At 43.9% G+C, this 17,360-nt stretch overlaps 1 protein-coding gene across 3 annotated transcripts in view; it reads right to left on the reverse strand.

The window, feature by feature from the left end:
• Window positions 1-1,062: 1,062 nt before the first annotated feature.
• Window positions 1,063-17,360, reverse strand: part of RBBP8NL (RBBP8 N-terminal like) — a 35,351-nt gene continuing 19,053 nt past the window's right edge. For all 3 annotated transcript variants that reach the window (XM_069952031.1, XM_069952032.1, XM_069952033.1), the window contains 11 exons: window positions 17,072-17,167; window positions 16,830-16,942; window positions 13,426-13,510; window positions 11,344-11,501; window positions 9,478-9,560; window positions 8,518-8,675; window positions 7,320-8,130; window positions 5,961-6,045; window positions 5,494-5,567; window positions 4,313-4,418; window positions 1,063-4,100 (listed from right to left, as the gene is read on the reverse strand). In XM_069952031.1, the coding sequence (XP_069808132.1) occupies window positions 4,003-4,100; window positions 4,313-4,418; window positions 5,494-5,567; window positions 5,961-6,045; window positions 7,320-8,130; window positions 8,518-8,675; window positions 9,478-9,560; window positions 11,344-11,501; window positions 13,426-13,510; window positions 16,830-16,942; window positions 17,072-17,167 (1,867 nt within the window). In that variant the 3' untranslated portion in view covers window positions 1,063-4,002. The remainder of the gene's footprint in view (window positions 4,101-4,312; window positions 4,419-5,493; window positions 5,568-5,960; window positions 6,046-7,319; window positions 8,131-8,517; window positions 8,676-9,477; window positions 9,561-11,343; window positions 11,502-13,425; window positions 13,511-16,829; window positions 16,943-17,071; window positions 17,168-17,360) is intronic.

Raw genomic sequence — 17,360 nt, forward strand, 5'->3', positions numbered from 1 at the left:
CTCCAGCTGCAATTACAATCCCACAGGCTTCCAAGCTGATTTCTCCCAGCATGCCCTGCTTGTTCACTGTTTGCACATTGCTTTCACCACAGTAGGACAAGTTCTTTTGGGGTACATGGCAAACATGACACAATTTACTTCCTCATAATGGTGGCAGCAAACCAGCTGCTTCAGTGCCAAAAAGTGACAACTCTATTGCCTTCCTTGAGTTCTTGTTGAAATTTCCCCTTAGGCCTTATTCACACATCCCGTTAAGTTGGCCGTAGTTGTGGATCCGTAATCACGGTTCAACTTTGAGCACATTGATTTCTACTGGGCTATTCAAACACAGTCCGTTTTAATCTTGATTCGTAATCTTTATCGTAAAAAAGTGCGGATTGCCATTGCAGTACGGATTACAAATAGAACTCTATGGGAGGGAGGTTTTGCGTCCCAGGAAAATGACTCTGTCTTCTCTGCTCTGTCACTATGTTACAGATAATGTTTGCCACATTGTAACCTTTACCAGTCATTTATAGAAGACATATTTATTCTTACATATGAAATCACAGCTTATTACAGAGCAGCGGACACAGCGATCACATGATCAGAGCGTCCTTTAGCCTTAACACACATATATCTAGAAAATGGTCACGTGATCCATATGGGATGAAATGAAGATGAGGGAGCGATATATGATGCCTGAATTACACATTTACAACATAGGGTCCTTTTACACACACAGATATCCAGTGAAAATCTTTTTCTTTCAAATCAGCTGGTTTCAAAACGTTATATGAATTTGTAATTTACTTCTATTTAAAAATGTCAAGTCTTCCCATACTTATCAGCTACTGTATGTCCTGCAGGAAATGTTTTATTTTCAGTCTGACACAGTGCTCTCTGCTGCCACCTCTGTCCATAACGGTAGAAAGTCCCCATAGAAAACGTCTTCTGCTCTGGACAGTTCCTGTCTCGGACAGAGATGTCAGCAGAGAGCACTGTGTCAGACTGAAAAGAGAACATTTCCTGCAGGACATACAGCAGATGATAAATATGGGAAGACTTGAGATTTTTAAATAGAAGTAAATTACAAATCTTTATAACTTTCTGACACAAGTTGATTTGAAAGAAAAAGATTATCGCTGGACAACCCCTTTAAAGGGGACTCCACCATCAGCTGTGTTCTGATATGTTACATAGGACTGAGGGAAGGAAGGGGGGTGGTCTGTGCTCGGTTCACTTGCACTGGTCAGAGGTTTACATGTTTATTTGGGATACAATGCCATTGACGCCAAGGGGCAGAAAATAAGTAAAGGTGGGACACCATAGTAATGAATAAGTGCATACAATGATCTGTGTAGGGACATGGCAGGTATACCTTAAATTAATTAAATATACACATTTATATACACAAAAAGCATAACATGGGATGAGGAACCTTATTAGAGGAGACCTGAGAACTGATCTCTTACTGCAGGGAGCAAGCAGCTACAAGGCATGATGGGAGTTGTAGTTTTGCAACAGCTGGAGTGTCACAGGTGGAGGAGTACTGCACTAGAACGTCCACCTTCTAATAAGTGCAAAGGGCATAAAGAAGGAGAACAGGTTGTGTCCTGAGGTATAGATTATCATAGAGATAGGAGAGGGGTGCCAGCAAGTATTGTGCTCCATCACATTGCTGTGCCTTCTATTACATCCATGTACATAAGGACGGACAATGGCTTCTTCCTGCAATAGTGGACACAGGGTAGGGGATGTGTCAGGACACATTACTGGAATACACCATCATGACGGATTGGTTGACGTCTGACTATTGCCAAACTGAAGTGACAGTTGTGCTAGAGAAGCCATGTGGCAGACACTCTGTATGTAGATGCATGTGGCTGCACTATATATGGAGGCATGTGGCATGTACTTTTTATAGTGAGGTATGTGGCTGCACTGTATATAAAGGCATGTGGCAGGCACTCTGGTGATGTATGCGGCTGCACTATATATGGAGGCATGTGACATGTACTTTGAATGGTGATGTATGTGGCTGCACTGTATATAAAGGCATGTGGCAGGCACTCTGGTGATGTATGTGGCTGCACTAAATATGGAGGCATGTGGCATGTACTCTGTATCGTCATGTATGTGGTTACCCTGTATATGTAGGCATGTGACAGGCACTCTGGTGATGTATGCGGCTGCACTATATATGGAGCCATGTGACATGTACTTTGTATGGTGATGTATGTGGCTGCACTGTATATAAAGGCATGTGGCAGGCACTCTGGTGATGTATGCGGCTGCACTAAATATGGAGGCATGTGGCATGTACTCTGTATGGTGATGTATGTGGCTGCACTGTATATGGAGGCATGTGGCATGTACTCTGTATGGTGATGTATGTGTCTGCACTGTATATGGAGGCATGCCACATGTACTTTGTATGGTGATGTATGTGGCTGCACTGTATATAGAGGCATGTGACATGTACTTTGTATGGTGATGTATGTGGCAGGCACTCTATATGGTGATGTATGTGTCTCCACTGTATATAGAGGCATGTGGCATGTACTTTGTATGGTGATATATGTGTCTGCACTGTATATGGAGGCATGCACTCTGTATGTAGATGTATGTGGTTGTACTGTATATGGAGGCATGTGGCAGGCACTCTGTATGTAGATTTATATGGCTGCACTGTATATGGAGGCATGTGGCATGTACTCTGTATGTAGATTTGTGTGGTTATACTGTATATGGAGGCATGTGGCATGTACTTTGTATGGTGATGTATGTGTCTGCACTGTATATGGAGGCATGTGGCATGTACTTTGTATGGTGATGTATGTGGCTGGACAGTAAATGGAGGCATGTGGCATGTACTCTGTATGTAGATGTATGTGGTTGTATTGTATATGGAGGCATGTGGCATGGACTTTGTATGGTCATGTATGTGGTTATCCTGTATATGGAGGCATGTGGCAGGCACTCTATGGAGATGTATGTGGTTACCCTGTATATGGAGGCATGTGGCAGGCACTCTATGGAGATGTATGTGGTTACCCTGTATATGGAGGCATGTGGCAGGCACTCTATGGAGATGTATGTGGTTATCCTGTATATGGAGGCATGTGGCAGGCACTCTATGGAGATGTATGTGGTTACCCTGTATATGGAGGCATGTGGCAGGCACTCTATGGAGATGTATGTGGTTACCCTGTATATGGAGGCATGTGGCAGGCACTCTATGGAGATGTATGTGGTTGTACTTTATATGGAGGCATGTGGTATGTACTCTGTATGGTAATGTATGTGGCTGCACTGTATATGGAGGCATCTGGTATGTACTCTGTATGGTAATGTATGTGGCAGACACTCTCTACGGTGATGCATGAGGTTGGCACTCTGTATGGTGATGTATGTGGCAGACACTCTCTATGGTGATGCATGAGGTTGGCACTCTGTATGACTCTCATTTATGTAAAACTGGTGACCATAATAGTTCTTGACTAACCATATGGACCCCAGTACCAGCCCCACCCGATTGGACTGTGATGGTATACCCTAGCAATATGTCCCCAGAGTATCCTGAGACAGCCATGTTATTGGCCTCCTCACACTGCCCACAGCTATGGCAGGATTTACCTACCTGTGGCCTTCTGTGCCTCCCCCACCTCTCTTTTTTCGGACTCTCCCTGTAAAGCTGGCATTGCTGGCGGCATAGGCTGGCAGTCCGGTAAAGAGTGCTGCATGCACCCCATATTAGTGCTGCCACAAGCTGTGGGGCATCCTATATATACGTAGGACCTAACTACATATCACATCATGTCTCTGTCTGACACCTCACAAAATAAATAAAAGTTATATACAACGTCACAACTGCTCTGTGTGACCTCTCCATCCCTCCCAACCAAATGTGTGTCTTATATACAGATAACATGAGGGATGAGGGCTCCAGCCTGGTCTTCTCTGCTCCCCGGTCCTGTATCTCGGCCGCATGTAACCATAGTCATTCTACCCCCTGTCCAGTCACTCAGGTTGGTCATTGGGGTTGTTCTCCTCGGAGGTGTCGCTCTCTGTAGACTGCTCTCTGACTTTCTTCTTCTTCCTGAGAGATTTCTTGGATGCTGGAAAAGCAGAACATAGTAATGTCATCATACTCGTGGTGTTCATGCGGTTACATTGGATGATGAAGCTGCCCATGGCTGTGGTGACTGCTGACGGTGACTACACATGGGCTCGGGGCTGAGTCAGTACTCCAGAGTATAAACTGCCTCAACTACAAAATGACATTGATGTAGAAAACCAATGGCTCTTCTGCCATTTTCTAAGCTCTTACCTTGAGGCAGTCTCTTCTTCCATCTGACTTTGTCAGGGTTCCTCTCGTTGGGGTAGCTTTCCCTTGGGCTGTCTGCTGGGATTATTTCTGATAATGCGATTTCTCTCTATAAAACAGAGCGATGAATATGAAACTCACCTCTATGGTAATACAGATCCTACACACCACACACTTATACACACACACTACACACACTGACGGGGCAGATAGTGTCAGATATAGACAGTGTCAGCATTGATTTGTTTTGTGTTTATGTGGCTCCATTGTACATGGGAGATATGTGACCTCATTTTGAGGCTACACTGTATATGGCGGGCATATTTCATACCCCCCGGCTACGGGAAGCCCCGCCACCTGTCTTTGTGGGTAATGTCACTTATGCAGAGCAGGGAGAGAAGTCACTGGGGCACTAGAGGAACCATACAGGTGAGTATAGCTTTTTTTGTTTTAATTACAGATAAAGGGGATAGTAGTATGATGATGGAGGGGCAGGAGCATGAAGTAGCATGATGATGGAGAAGCAGGAGGATGAAGGGGTAGTAGCATGATGATGGAGGTGCAGGGGGATGAAGTGGGTAGTAGTATGATGATGAAGGGGATAGTATGATGGAGGGGCAGGAGGATGAAGGGGTAGTAGTATGATGTAGGGGCAGGAGGATGATGAAGGAGGTAGTAGTAAGATGATGGAGGTACAGGAGGATGAAGGGGGTAGTAGTATGATGATATGGGGTGCAGCTGCATCATATAGCCACAAACTACCAGTATATACAGTCAGTCAGTAGAGTGCTATCTCTGGGCCACAGCTTGTATGCTGAGTGGGGTATGTAATATATTGAGGACCTGACACTGGGGTGTGTAATATACTGGGGACCTGACACTGGGGTGTGTTATATATGGGGGACCTGATACTGGGGTGTGTAATATAATGGGGACCTGACACTGGGGTGTGTAATATATGGGAGACCTGATACTGGGGTGTGTAATGTACTGGGGACCTGACACTGGGGTGTGTAATATATGGGGGACCTGATACTGGGGTGTGTAATATACAGTCACTTTCTAGGGTGATGCATGGGGCTGCACTGTATATCTGGCAGGCAGTTTGTATGGTGTGGTCTGTAAGTAAGTTGGGAAGTATACACACTCATCAGATACACATGATAGGCATCGTGCTTCCAGACCTCACTGTCTGATGTGTCTGATCCGTCTTCCATGTCTTGTTGCAGGGAGATCACTTCTCTCAGTTGCTCTTCATCTAATGACAGAAGAGACAGGTTATATAACTCACTTTACACTGGAAGTAACCAAACTGTGAAGGGTGACATGTTCCACAGTCAGGGTATGTTCCCACTATGGAATATGCACAGGAATTCCAAGCAGAAGCAGCGCATGGACTCCACTTGAAGTTGCGCCTGTCCCATTTCTCAAGGTCAATCTGCCGTCTGGCCAAAGAACTGACATGTCAATTCTTTGAGCGGATTGCACTTGAGAAATAACATTGAGTCAATGGGACAGGCGGAATTCAAGCGGAGTCCACAGTGCGGCCTCTTCTTGGAATTTTGCGTTTAATTCCGTAGTGAGAACATACCAGATTGCTCTACTGGTTTCTATTGGCAAGATTATGCAACCACATTTCCCATTTACTCACCCGAGTCTCGGTGTCTCTTGTGCCCCGTTGTTAATCTCTTTGTAGTAGACAATTCTCTCTCTGCTTGTGAGACTAGATTGAAGTCCTGCACAGAAACACAAGAGAGTCCATAAAAATCTCAAGATTTCTCTTCTCTTGTTTGTCCATTGCTGTGTACGATATTGCAACTCAGACCCATTTATATAAATGCTGCATTATCAGACACAGTCCCTTTAAATGGATTATCCAAAATTAGGATATCATAGTACTATACCTGTCCATGGCTTCAGTCTGGTATTGTAGCTCAGTTCCTTTGAAGTAAATGGAGCTGCAGTACCATACACAGCCTACGGACTCATGTGGCACTATTTCTAAAAGAAACAGCCATGATATTCTAATTGCAGACTATGGGCTCCAGGTGTTATTGCCTGGTCGTATTCACTACCTCTACACCCCCTGTAGCTATAGAACCTTTGGGCACATCCCACCATCTATAATAGGTCTTTGGAGGTGGAAGAGAGTCATATCTGGCACTACTTATACATAAAATACCTATGAATTAGATATATAACTCTAACCTACAGTTTACAGTGGGATTTGCAAATAAATATGGCTGGCTAGTCACCTGTAGTCGGGAACTTTGGCTGGTATCAGCCAGGAACAATAGTCCCTTGTGTAAATTGACCGACCGCACCACTTTTCACATTGTTTTTAGGGATTTGTGAGTTTAGTTTGTTGGTACAAAACTAATAAATGAGAACTGGTTATACAGATAACGTACGGGATTGCTTACATTGTGGCCACCAATACTGATACAGACAACCTTGCTATTGTTATGGCTGGATAAGCTTTCTGTTTACCCCTGTTTACCTCTTCTGGTTACATTCTCTAGCACCACTCTGTGGCTGTGTCTGATACTACACTCACTTAAAGGGGTATTCCCATCTCACATAGTTACCTCCTATCCACAAAATGGGGAATAACAAGCTGATTGGTGTGGGTTCGACCACTGGGACGCCCACTAATGTATAGTACAGAGGTGAAATGCCTCCTGGGATGAACAAAGAGCACCACACATGGGTGGCTAGAGCGTTATTCGTTCTCTATCAGGCTTTAGAATTTCATGAACGCATGGTGTACTCTATTCATCCCAGGGACAGTTTGTTCCTCATCTCCTGGACAGAACTTCTTCAGATGGGAGTACCCCTTTAAATGTGGCTGAACTTCAATACCAAATACAACCACAGACAGAGTAGCGCTGTTACTAAGAAGCAGACCTATTCCTCTAACCTCTAGCTTTCAATGTTCAGTTATGGACATTGCCACAGGTGACCTTCACTCCATTAAATAGTTGGATATGATAGGCACTTAACAACTTACAGTCACTTTGTCCTTAGTGTCTTCTTCTCCATCCTTCTCATGTTCCCCCTTAGCCACCAGGTCGGTATCTTCCAATCCAGTCCCATGTATGCGGTCAGAGCATGATGCCCTGATGGGAGGGGAGGTGTTGTCTCTGGACGGTGAGCTTGGTGTATGATCCTCATAGCTATGCCTGTGTTCTCTCTTTATGTCATTGCGATAGGTGTGTTGACCTCTTCTGGTGTCTGAGAGGTCCAGTGGTTTATCTGGAGCGTCCTCTTGTTCCTCAGCTCTCATCTCAGCCTCTGCACACTTGGTTTCCTTCTCTTCCCAGTCTTGTGCCGCCTCTTGGCTATGTATTTGCTTGTTGTTCCTCCAGTGTGCACTTAATACCTGTATCAGGGACATCTCCTTGTCTTCTTGGCTTTCCCTCCTTAGACATTTTGGGCCATCGCCTCTTGGGTTTGGTATCTTAAGTCCTTGGCTTTGCTTGGTTAATAAGTAGTGAATTTTTTCTCTTTGGGTTGCTTGGTTTATCCTGTTCTTTAGCCCTTGCTCTCTGACATATAACATGGCTCCTTGCAGTTCTGCCATCGCCACCTTTTCTTCCCAGTTATCCTCAGATCGTCGCCTATCTAAAGGAGCCTCCCGATGCCTGTCCAACAAAATGTGAGGCCCCCCCTCACTCTGTAGTCCGGGACCACGTTGTGCCAGATGCTTCTGGATGTAGTGTTGTTTCAAAAGAGTGAATTGTTCTTCTGAGAGGACATGTTTTAAGGGTTCAAGAGGGAACGGGGGTCCACCCATCTCCACAGGGAGCTCCTTCGAATGGCTATGAATGAGAAGCAGTCATCATGAAACAATGACCCTATGGAAAATCTCATTGTATGCTATTCCCCTTTCTCAAAGCCGTATTAGGCCGCATTCATCCTATCAGTATATAGAATCAGCATGCAACTAACAGAAGACCTGGTGTACATCATCTATATACCTATGGACACTCTGCATCTTTACATCATGTAAAAAGAAAGTTTTTTTATTACAATACAATATTGCAGCTTAGTTTCCAACCCCTCCCATCTAAGCTCAGAACTGATGAGAATTGTAATCTTCAAGTAGTGCCACCATAGTCACTGTTTAGGCCTAAATTGATAGCCTTTAACACCAAAGCATCCATGTAAGACCCCAACAACTGTCATATAAGAAACTGGAGACTTACAGTTCATGGTTAGGGCTGCGCTTATGCATGGGTGGTGGTGGCACATGGTGCCCAGTCTTGGATCCAGGTCTCATTACAGCGATAGTTCCATGAAGCTGGTTGGATATCCGCTGCTGGTTGTGAGTGCTTAGAAAGAGTTTCTGCACCCCAGACATATTCTGGAAAATAACGTATATAACATTCAGGAATCAGATCTAGACCCAGACTACATTGTCATGCAGAATATATGACCTATCGATATTAAAGGGGGCCCCACTAGTGCTGATGGTCTGTGGATGGCTTATTACTAGGGGCTATGTTATATATTGTATTATTTGGGCACTGCATATGGAGGCATCAATAGAAGATGAGCAAGGCAAGCCCATAATGTAGTATTCCCAACCCATATGTCTCCAGCCATTGCAACACAACTTGGCATGATGGAAGTTGTAGTTTAGCAAAATATGGAGGGCCATAGGTTAGGGACAGATACCCCATATGGCATGTAAATCTATCACTCTGTCAGTCTTCACAGTATTAGGCTGGGTTCACACTACGTATATTTCAGTCAGTATTGTGGTCCTCATATTGCAACCAAAACCAGGAGTGGATTAAAAACACAGAAAGGCTCTGTTCACACAATGTTGAAATTGAGTGGATGGCCGTCATTTAATGGCAAATATTTGCTGGTATTTTAAAACAACGGCTGTTATATTGAAATAATGGCCGTTATTTACTGTTATATGGCCGCCATCCGCTCAATTTCAACATTGTGTAAACAGATGCTTTCTGTGTTTTTAATCCACTCCTGGTTTTGGTTGCAATATGAAGACCGGAATACTGACTGAAATATATGTAGTGTGAACCCAGCCTTAATGAGCTATTTATTGTGGATCAACAGTGCTATAAGTCCTGGCAAAATTAGGGACAGATAATGAATAAAACAACATTATTCCTGATTATTCCAATTACACATCTTACCATGTCAGCATGGCGCACTTCACTCTGCAATCCCTGCAAGTTCTTCACTGCCGGTGACAGTTTTAAGACGGCCGCGCATGTTTCTAACATAGAAATACAGGAGCAAAGCTTTATAACACATTGGATTATTACGGTATGTCCTATTTTTTATAAATAACACAGTCGCTAATAAATTCCGTTGACAGTCTATCGTATAGCCTATTGCCCAGAAGGGTGCTTGTATATAGTATATAGGTGTTACTTGATTTTGAAGTTTTAAAGGGTCCTATGGTCGGAACCCTTCACTCTTTACGATCACCTACTAACTAAAACAGTAACCCCCATATAATTTCTATATTAAAGGAGCTCTGGGCAATACTGATTTATGGTGTCATGTGCATCACTGTAAGAACAAATGTGAACAGCGCTCCATAGTGTAGTATCCAAGGTAAAGGGTGAGATCCTTCAGAATAAACAGAGGACTCTCACCTGATAGTGTTGTGCAAATGCAAGGCACAACACTCGGTATAGGCATAAGTTGGACCGCAGCCACTGCCAGCAACCAAAAAATGGGTACTAAAATGTAACAATTCCTCCGCTCCACTCTGGGTAAACGATAGGCGCAGGTCCACGTAAATGGGTATAAAATCTTTTAATGGCATAAAAACACAACGCGTTTCGAAGTCGGACTGACTTCTTTCTCAAGTGTCTCCTTGAGAAAGACACTTGAGAAAGAAGTCAGTCCGACTTCGAAACGCGTTGTGTTTTTATGCCATTAAAAGATTTTATACCCATTTACGTGGACCTGCGCCTATCGTTTACCCAGAGTGGAGCGGAGGAATTGTTTCATTTTATGTGCATCACTGTGTCATGCTCCACCTCCTGTGAATCCCTCTATCCTCCACCACCCCCTGTAAATCTGTGCATTATACTCCACCCCTGTGAATCTCTGTGTTATACTCCACCCCCTGAGAATCCCTCTGTCTTCCATCACCCTCTGCAAATTCAAGTGTTATGCTCCACCCTTTTAGGCCTTTTAGGTGCTTGCACCCATTCATTTTAGCAATCACTTGGGGTCTTAGCACCATCAACACTTCTGACATGTCAATTCTTCCGGGCTGAGAGGTGCGGAGAGAGGAGGCATGTGAGCCCTTCCATAGACTGCTTGTATGACACGGAGGTTGGCGGGATTCCTTGGCCATGGAATTCCGCCAGTTTTACTCCGTGTGAACTGGCCCTTACATGGGGTGAAAAGAGGGAGCAAGCGATGCGGTGCGGTGAGCTGTGGGGAGGCTGCCCGGCTGTCCAGGCAGCCCATAGAAGATAGCGGCGGTCTACTGCTGGTGCTCCTACCCCACGGTGCAGCGGCAGCAGATCGCTGCTATCGTGATTGTTGATTAGCCGACATTGTGCATGATGGCTGATTGTTGTCTTCTATTACACAAAGTGATTATCGGCCGTAACGGTCTGTATTGATCGCTATGTGTAATAGGTAATATGGCCTTAAATCTAGTGGCAATGTGAGTTAACCCCTGGAGCGCAACCAATCAGTGCTTAGCTTTTATCTTTTGAACTTCCCTGGAAAAATGAAAGCTGCGCAGTAACTGGTTGCCAGGAGCAATGATGGCGGTCCTACTCTGTACTGTTATAATGCATAAGGCCCATTGTATCAGCTATGTCAGGACTGTTCCTTTATTGTTGCCATGCAAATGTCAGTTACATGACCTAAAAACACGGCGATTATGACCAATTCCAGTAAATCAGATAGAACAAATCCTATAAATCCTGTATTGTAACATCTTCCATAGGCACATCTGATAGTTAACATATTAATATGTATATATGGTGTATATCAGTGCTGTATGGGGCAGGTAACATATGACTGACCTTCAGGCACGTGACGTTCAGGGACCATCTCTGGCGTCTCCCTGTCTTTGCTGGTCTTTTCGGAGCTGTTTTTCTGGTTCATGGTGGAGAGGCCGGGCTGCTGCACCTCAGAGGTAACAATATTTTCTGGGGTGAGACTCCTGGATCTGCTCCTCTCACTAATAAGAACAATACAATGATTTATTATTCTTTTCTCTTATGTTACATTGTTATATTATACCATATTATTATATAATACCTGGAGGATAAGTTATAACTAGCTGATCAGTGGGGGTCCGACCACGTATCACAAGGTAAATTGTCTCCCGAGTGAATGGGGCATATACATATGCTCAGTCATGACTTCATTCACTATCTATTGGAACAATGTCGAGTATAGTGCTCTGTTCAGACGTCTTATAGCCAGTGAATGGAGCCATGACTATGCATTGCTGCTCTCTGTTCTCATGATCAGTGGTCAGCCCCCTACCGATCAGCTGGTTATCACCTTTCCTGTGGTGTCTATGAAGGATGTTGAAGGCCATATTACACATAGTGATTATTGTTTAAAGATTCACTATAACGATTTTTAGCGAATGATTCTGATGTTATTACATTCACTGATTACTGTTATGAACGATCGTTTTTTATGTCGTTATATGGTCGCTAATCTCTCCTCAGGACAGCCCACACAATATGTTTTATCGGCGGACGGCTTATTACAAGAACAAATATGCAAATGATCAGTGAACTTCCAACGATAATTTTTCAACATGTTGACAAAAATGAACAATTTTTCATACGTCGTTTCATCGTGGGGTGTTATTACACGGACAGATAATCGTTAATTTTGATCGCTTTAGCAAATTTTTAAATGATAATTGTTTTGTGTAACAGGGCCTTAAGCCTCTGCTTCAAGGGATTATTGTTTCCCAAGTTGCGGCTCTCCAGCACTGGCAAAACGTCTACTGTCAGTGAATGCTGGGAGATGTAGTTTGCCCCAAGTTCCAGCATATTACTTAAAGGGGCCAGTCCCACAGAGTAAATAGGGACTGGCCAAGCATGAGGGCTATCTCTCCATATACTCAGGGGGGATAAGAGATCTCTGTTCTCAGTGGGGGACCCAGCAGTCAGACCCTCTAGCTATATATCATATATCCTGTTGATAGGGGATGAGCCCTTTAAGAACAAATTTAAAGGAATATTCTCACTACAGTGTTGTTGTTATGTACTATGTGGCCAGCCCTGTCCGGCTTCTCATATTTGGATCTGCCCTGTGCAGCTTCTCATAGTGGATCTGCCATATTGGAGAACCCTATGCCACTGGGAAATAACATGCACATAAATATAAGGGGTGTCATATATAAATCTCATCTACTACTACATCTACCTGAATATTCATGACAGTGTCTTAGCACCTGAAAACAAAGTGATCAGACTGGAAACCAACGTTGTCCCATTACAGACCGGTAGGACCAGCTCGGTGTAATTTGTACACACCCTTCTCCTGCTGTTATATGCTCACATATGGATGTAGTCCAGGGAATTTTCCATAGAGCTACGTCTGAGGTAGCTAGGGCTATAGTGCTGGAACTAAAGGCCCTATTCCACGGAACGATTATCGTCCGTATTCGGCCGATATCGGCCGCTACGGACGATAATCGTCCCGTGGAATAGAGTGCAACGATCAGCCGACATCGTTCATGTCGGCTGTTGGTTGCAGTCGCTTGTTTTTCAACATGTTGAAAAACAAGCGACTGATACAGCAACAATCTGCTGCCGTTGCTCCGCTGCTGTATCCTATGGGCTGCCCGGACGATCAGCGATCCCCCTGGCAGCCCCCCCCGCAGCTCCCCGCCGCCCCTCCCGCACTCACTCGCTCGCTGCTGCCGGCAGCGAGCGGGGAACGAGGAGCTCGTTTGCTCCTCTATACAACCCGTGAAATAGGGCCTTAAGCAATATACCACCATATGGATCTCTTGCTAATCCTTAGTCCCTCAGAATCATGCCAATGTGGATCAAATCTGTATGGATGATGCAACTGTCTCTGATCATTCCCATAGATGAGTAGTGGCCCACAATGGAGGGGTGAAAAAGTTTTACCTGGAATTCATGTCCGCACATTTGACCTTCCTCAGCTCATCCAGCAAAGTCTTGTTCTCCTCCTTTAACAAATTAATTTCATTGGCTGCAAATGAGAGAGAACTTGTTAAAGGGGGACTCCAACAACAGGCAAAAAAAAAAAGAAAAGCTGAAGATGCATACAGCATTGCTTATCTGCCTGTCCCACTTCTGAAACCACCAAAATCCAAATGTTATGTTCTGTACTTCCTGGTTGAGCAGTTGCTTAGTACTGCAATCCCCAGAATGCATTGCTTTCCCTCAGCTCTTCATCACAGCCCTCCCATCCTGCCTATTCCCCTTTCACAGCTCTCCGTCCAGAGCTGTACTGTACTATAGATTTGATTTAATGATGTACCAAGTTTCCCCTTATTTTGACCTCAATACCCCATAGTGATAAAGTAAAAACTAAAAAATTCTGTAAATTTATTAAGAATAAAAAAACTAAAGTTTGGCAGGGATGTCACTATTCACAGCCTAGGCTATGACACAAGGCATTCAGCTCCTCCTATCCCTTTGAGAGGTTTCTGCATATTGATTGGAAACACCAGTGATAAATTCAGCTGATTGGATGGGATCTGGAGAGACTCCACCCCCGTCTATATAAAGCCTCACAGCTGACAAAGTATCAAAGCAAACACCAAGCCATGAGGAGGAAAGAACTGCCTGTAGAGCTCATAGACAGGACTGTGGAGACTGGTCAGGGTACATGGAAGAGTTAATCGAGCAAAGTACAGATATATATATATATATATATATATATATATATAATATCAACCTGATCCAGGGTGCTTTGGACCTCAGACTAGGTAAAGGTTTACCTTTCAACAAGACACCACCCTAAACATACAGCTGAGACAACACATATGCAGCTTAGGGACAACTCTGTGATTGTCCTTGAGTGGCCCAGACAGACAATGGGACATCTCTTGAGAGTCCTGGAGAGATTTCGAGATTTCTGTTCTCACTTGTCATTATGGGGTATTCAGGGCAGAATGAAGGGGAACGAAGAGCAACATAATATAACAACATATGATAAAAGTGACAGGATCTGAAGACTTGACATCTGCATTGTATACCTGATGCTACCAGCAATGTACCACAGGCTGGCCTAGGAAGACAACAAAAACAAATAGAATAGCAATAGAAATCCTCCTTTCTTTGTCATGCTGGACATCCCCTTTAAGGCTGCTCTCCCCTAGTATCCTCTAAGATCAGAAGTCTAGCTTCTGCATCCTGGTGCAGGATAAATGGTGAAAACCCAGAGGGTACTTAGACTCCATGCCCAGGTTTATACGTCATGCCAGTAAAAGCCCTTTTATTCTTACAGATTATTGGCAAGCAGAGTTGCTAGAAACACTCCACTGGCTAATAACTGGCATGTGTAAAAGTGTCAGCAGAGCTTCAAAATGTATCACTATCGGCCACACATCTGTGTAAAGAGGAAATGTGTGGCCGAAAGCAATACATTTAAATGGCTGCACAAATGATGCAGTGACTGTTTGTGCGGCCGGGCAGCATGATTATTAGTGCCTTCTAAAGACAATGCAAACAAGCTCTGATCTTGCTGATTAGCGCTCGCTTGCGTCCTTTAACGGCCCATCTTGACACTTGTAAAAGGACCCTTAGGTGCCACAGCAAGTCCAAATCTAATGGGGTGTTATATTGGTACTGGAGAGCAGCCCTTTGTCCATCTGGAAGAGAGCTAACTTAAATATTACTCTTCAGAATCAAGGGATTCTTAGTGGCACTGAGATGGTTTTCCTGTAGTGACAATACGCCTTTGTTTCTGTCCTTCATCAAACACATGACTCTGGATAAGTGCAGCTTATCAGAGAACACAGAAAACTACAGTCCCAGTACTGGGTTTATACACCATAATTATTGCTACTACCCCAGCAAAGCCATAAGGAATACACACATAATATGTAGGGCTGTAATGTGGGGTGTAGGTGGCAATAGATGACCCAATAATTGGCCAATTATCACATCTTAAATGGTTTTTACATAATTAGGAAAACTTTTTTTAACATGTTTTTTTTAACCATTTGAGGATGAAAAAAGTACAGTAATGGTGGTGGTAATCTTATAGATTGGTGCTCGTTTACTGGACCTATTACACAGCCCGATAATCATTTAACAAGGGCTGCACAGACATCGTTAGTGATGTCCGTACCGACTTTGCCTAAACCGTTTACATTACCTATCTACATTCCCGGTCTCTTGCTGCACTCTGCATGCTTCCTCTCTGGTCCTGCGCGCTTAAAGGAGAAGTCCGGTGAAAATTTTTATTAAAGTATTGTATTGCCCCCCAAAAGTTATACAAATCCCCAATATACACTTATTACAGGAAATGCTTATAAAGTGCTTTTTTCCCTGTACTTACTACTGCATCAAAGCTTCACTTCCTGGATAACATGGTGATGTCACGACCGGACTCCCAGAGCTGTGCGGGCTGTGGCTGCTGGAGAGGATGATGGCAGGGGGTCACTGAGGGACACAGGGCACTGGAGGGACACTGAGCATCCCTGTGCCATCATCCTCTCCAGCAGCCACAGCCCACACAGCTCTGGGAGTCGGGTCCTGACATCACCATGTTATCTAGGAAGTGAAGCCTTGATGCAGTAGTAAGTGCAGGGGAAAAAGCTATTTATGTGCATTCCTGTAATAAGTGTATATTGCTGATTTGTATAATTTTTGGGGGGCAATACAATACTTTAATAAAAATTTTCGCTGGACTTCTCCTTTAAGCTTCAGAGGGGCCTGTCTCAGCTTACAGGCCTCTCAGCCAATTACTGGCCGGGACCGCTCTGAAGCTGCAGCGCGCAGGACCAGGGAGGAAGCATGCAGAGTGCAGCAAGAGACCAGGAACGTGGATAGGTAATGTAAACTGTTTGTTCAGTTGTCAGCCTCTGGCCGCGCATCACTGTTACATGTAGTGATGCGCAGTTGGCGGACGATGATTTTAGGTCAGGGTCTAAAGAAATTATCAGCTGATGATCGTTTCAATGGCTGGTTGTTGTCTCTATTACACGGAGAAATAATTGATTCGACCATTTATCGCTCACAACACCACACCTGTCCACAGGTTTTATTGCACCTCAGACCTATTCACTTCAAGAACAACCAAGTTTTTTCAGGTTTTTCTGACCCAACTCAAACTCTTTAAGCTCTGGTCATCTCCTCTGGCTATAGCCCATTTCCTAAACACCAAAAATTGTGCCCTGACTTATCAGCTTAGTACTGCACCCCAATGAATAACAGAAAGGTAAATACATCAAGTCTATTCATAAAGAGAGAATTATTATTTAGCCTAGGGATGAGCTATAGAGAGGAGACTAGAGGATGCATCTAGTGGAGGGTCATCACGCTCAGAATGTACTCACTTAGGGACGAGATCTGCTGCAGATTGTGGAAGTGACAGTTCTCGTATTCCTGTTGCTTCTTCTTTGCTAGTTCTTGGGTCACTGTGCATCGGTCACACAGACCAGCTCTTAACCTTAAAACCAAATGCAAATAATTAAAAATCTGATGCTAAAGCCTAATACATATATTATTTTAGGTGTATGAAAAGAGAGCCTAGAACAAGTTAGCCCAACACTGATAAGTGCATGAACAGCAAACTCACCTGTTTTCAAGCACCTTGATGTTTTCATTGAGGACTTTTTGCTGTTCCCTTAGGACATGGTTCTTAGAAAATAACTCTTCAATCCGTTGTGAGTCTCTAAAAATCAATCAAAAAGTCAGTACCCTGTTACCCTTTGCCTGTTTTAGCATCTCCATGTATATACTATCCTAAATATTGTAGCATCAACCAGCTGACTGAGGTAATTTGTACAGTTTATCATTACTGTATGTCTTTTATACCATAAAATAAGTGACTTTTACTGCCTGACAAAATAATTTACTCTTCAGGA

This window comes from Dendropsophus ebraccatus, chromosome 14 (assembly GCF_027789765.1).
Source record: "Dendropsophus ebraccatus isolate aDenEbr1 chromosome 14, aDenEbr1.pat, whole genome shotgun sequence".
NCBI lineage: Eukaryota > Metazoa > Chordata > Amphibia > Anura > Hylidae > Dendropsophus > Dendropsophus ebraccatus.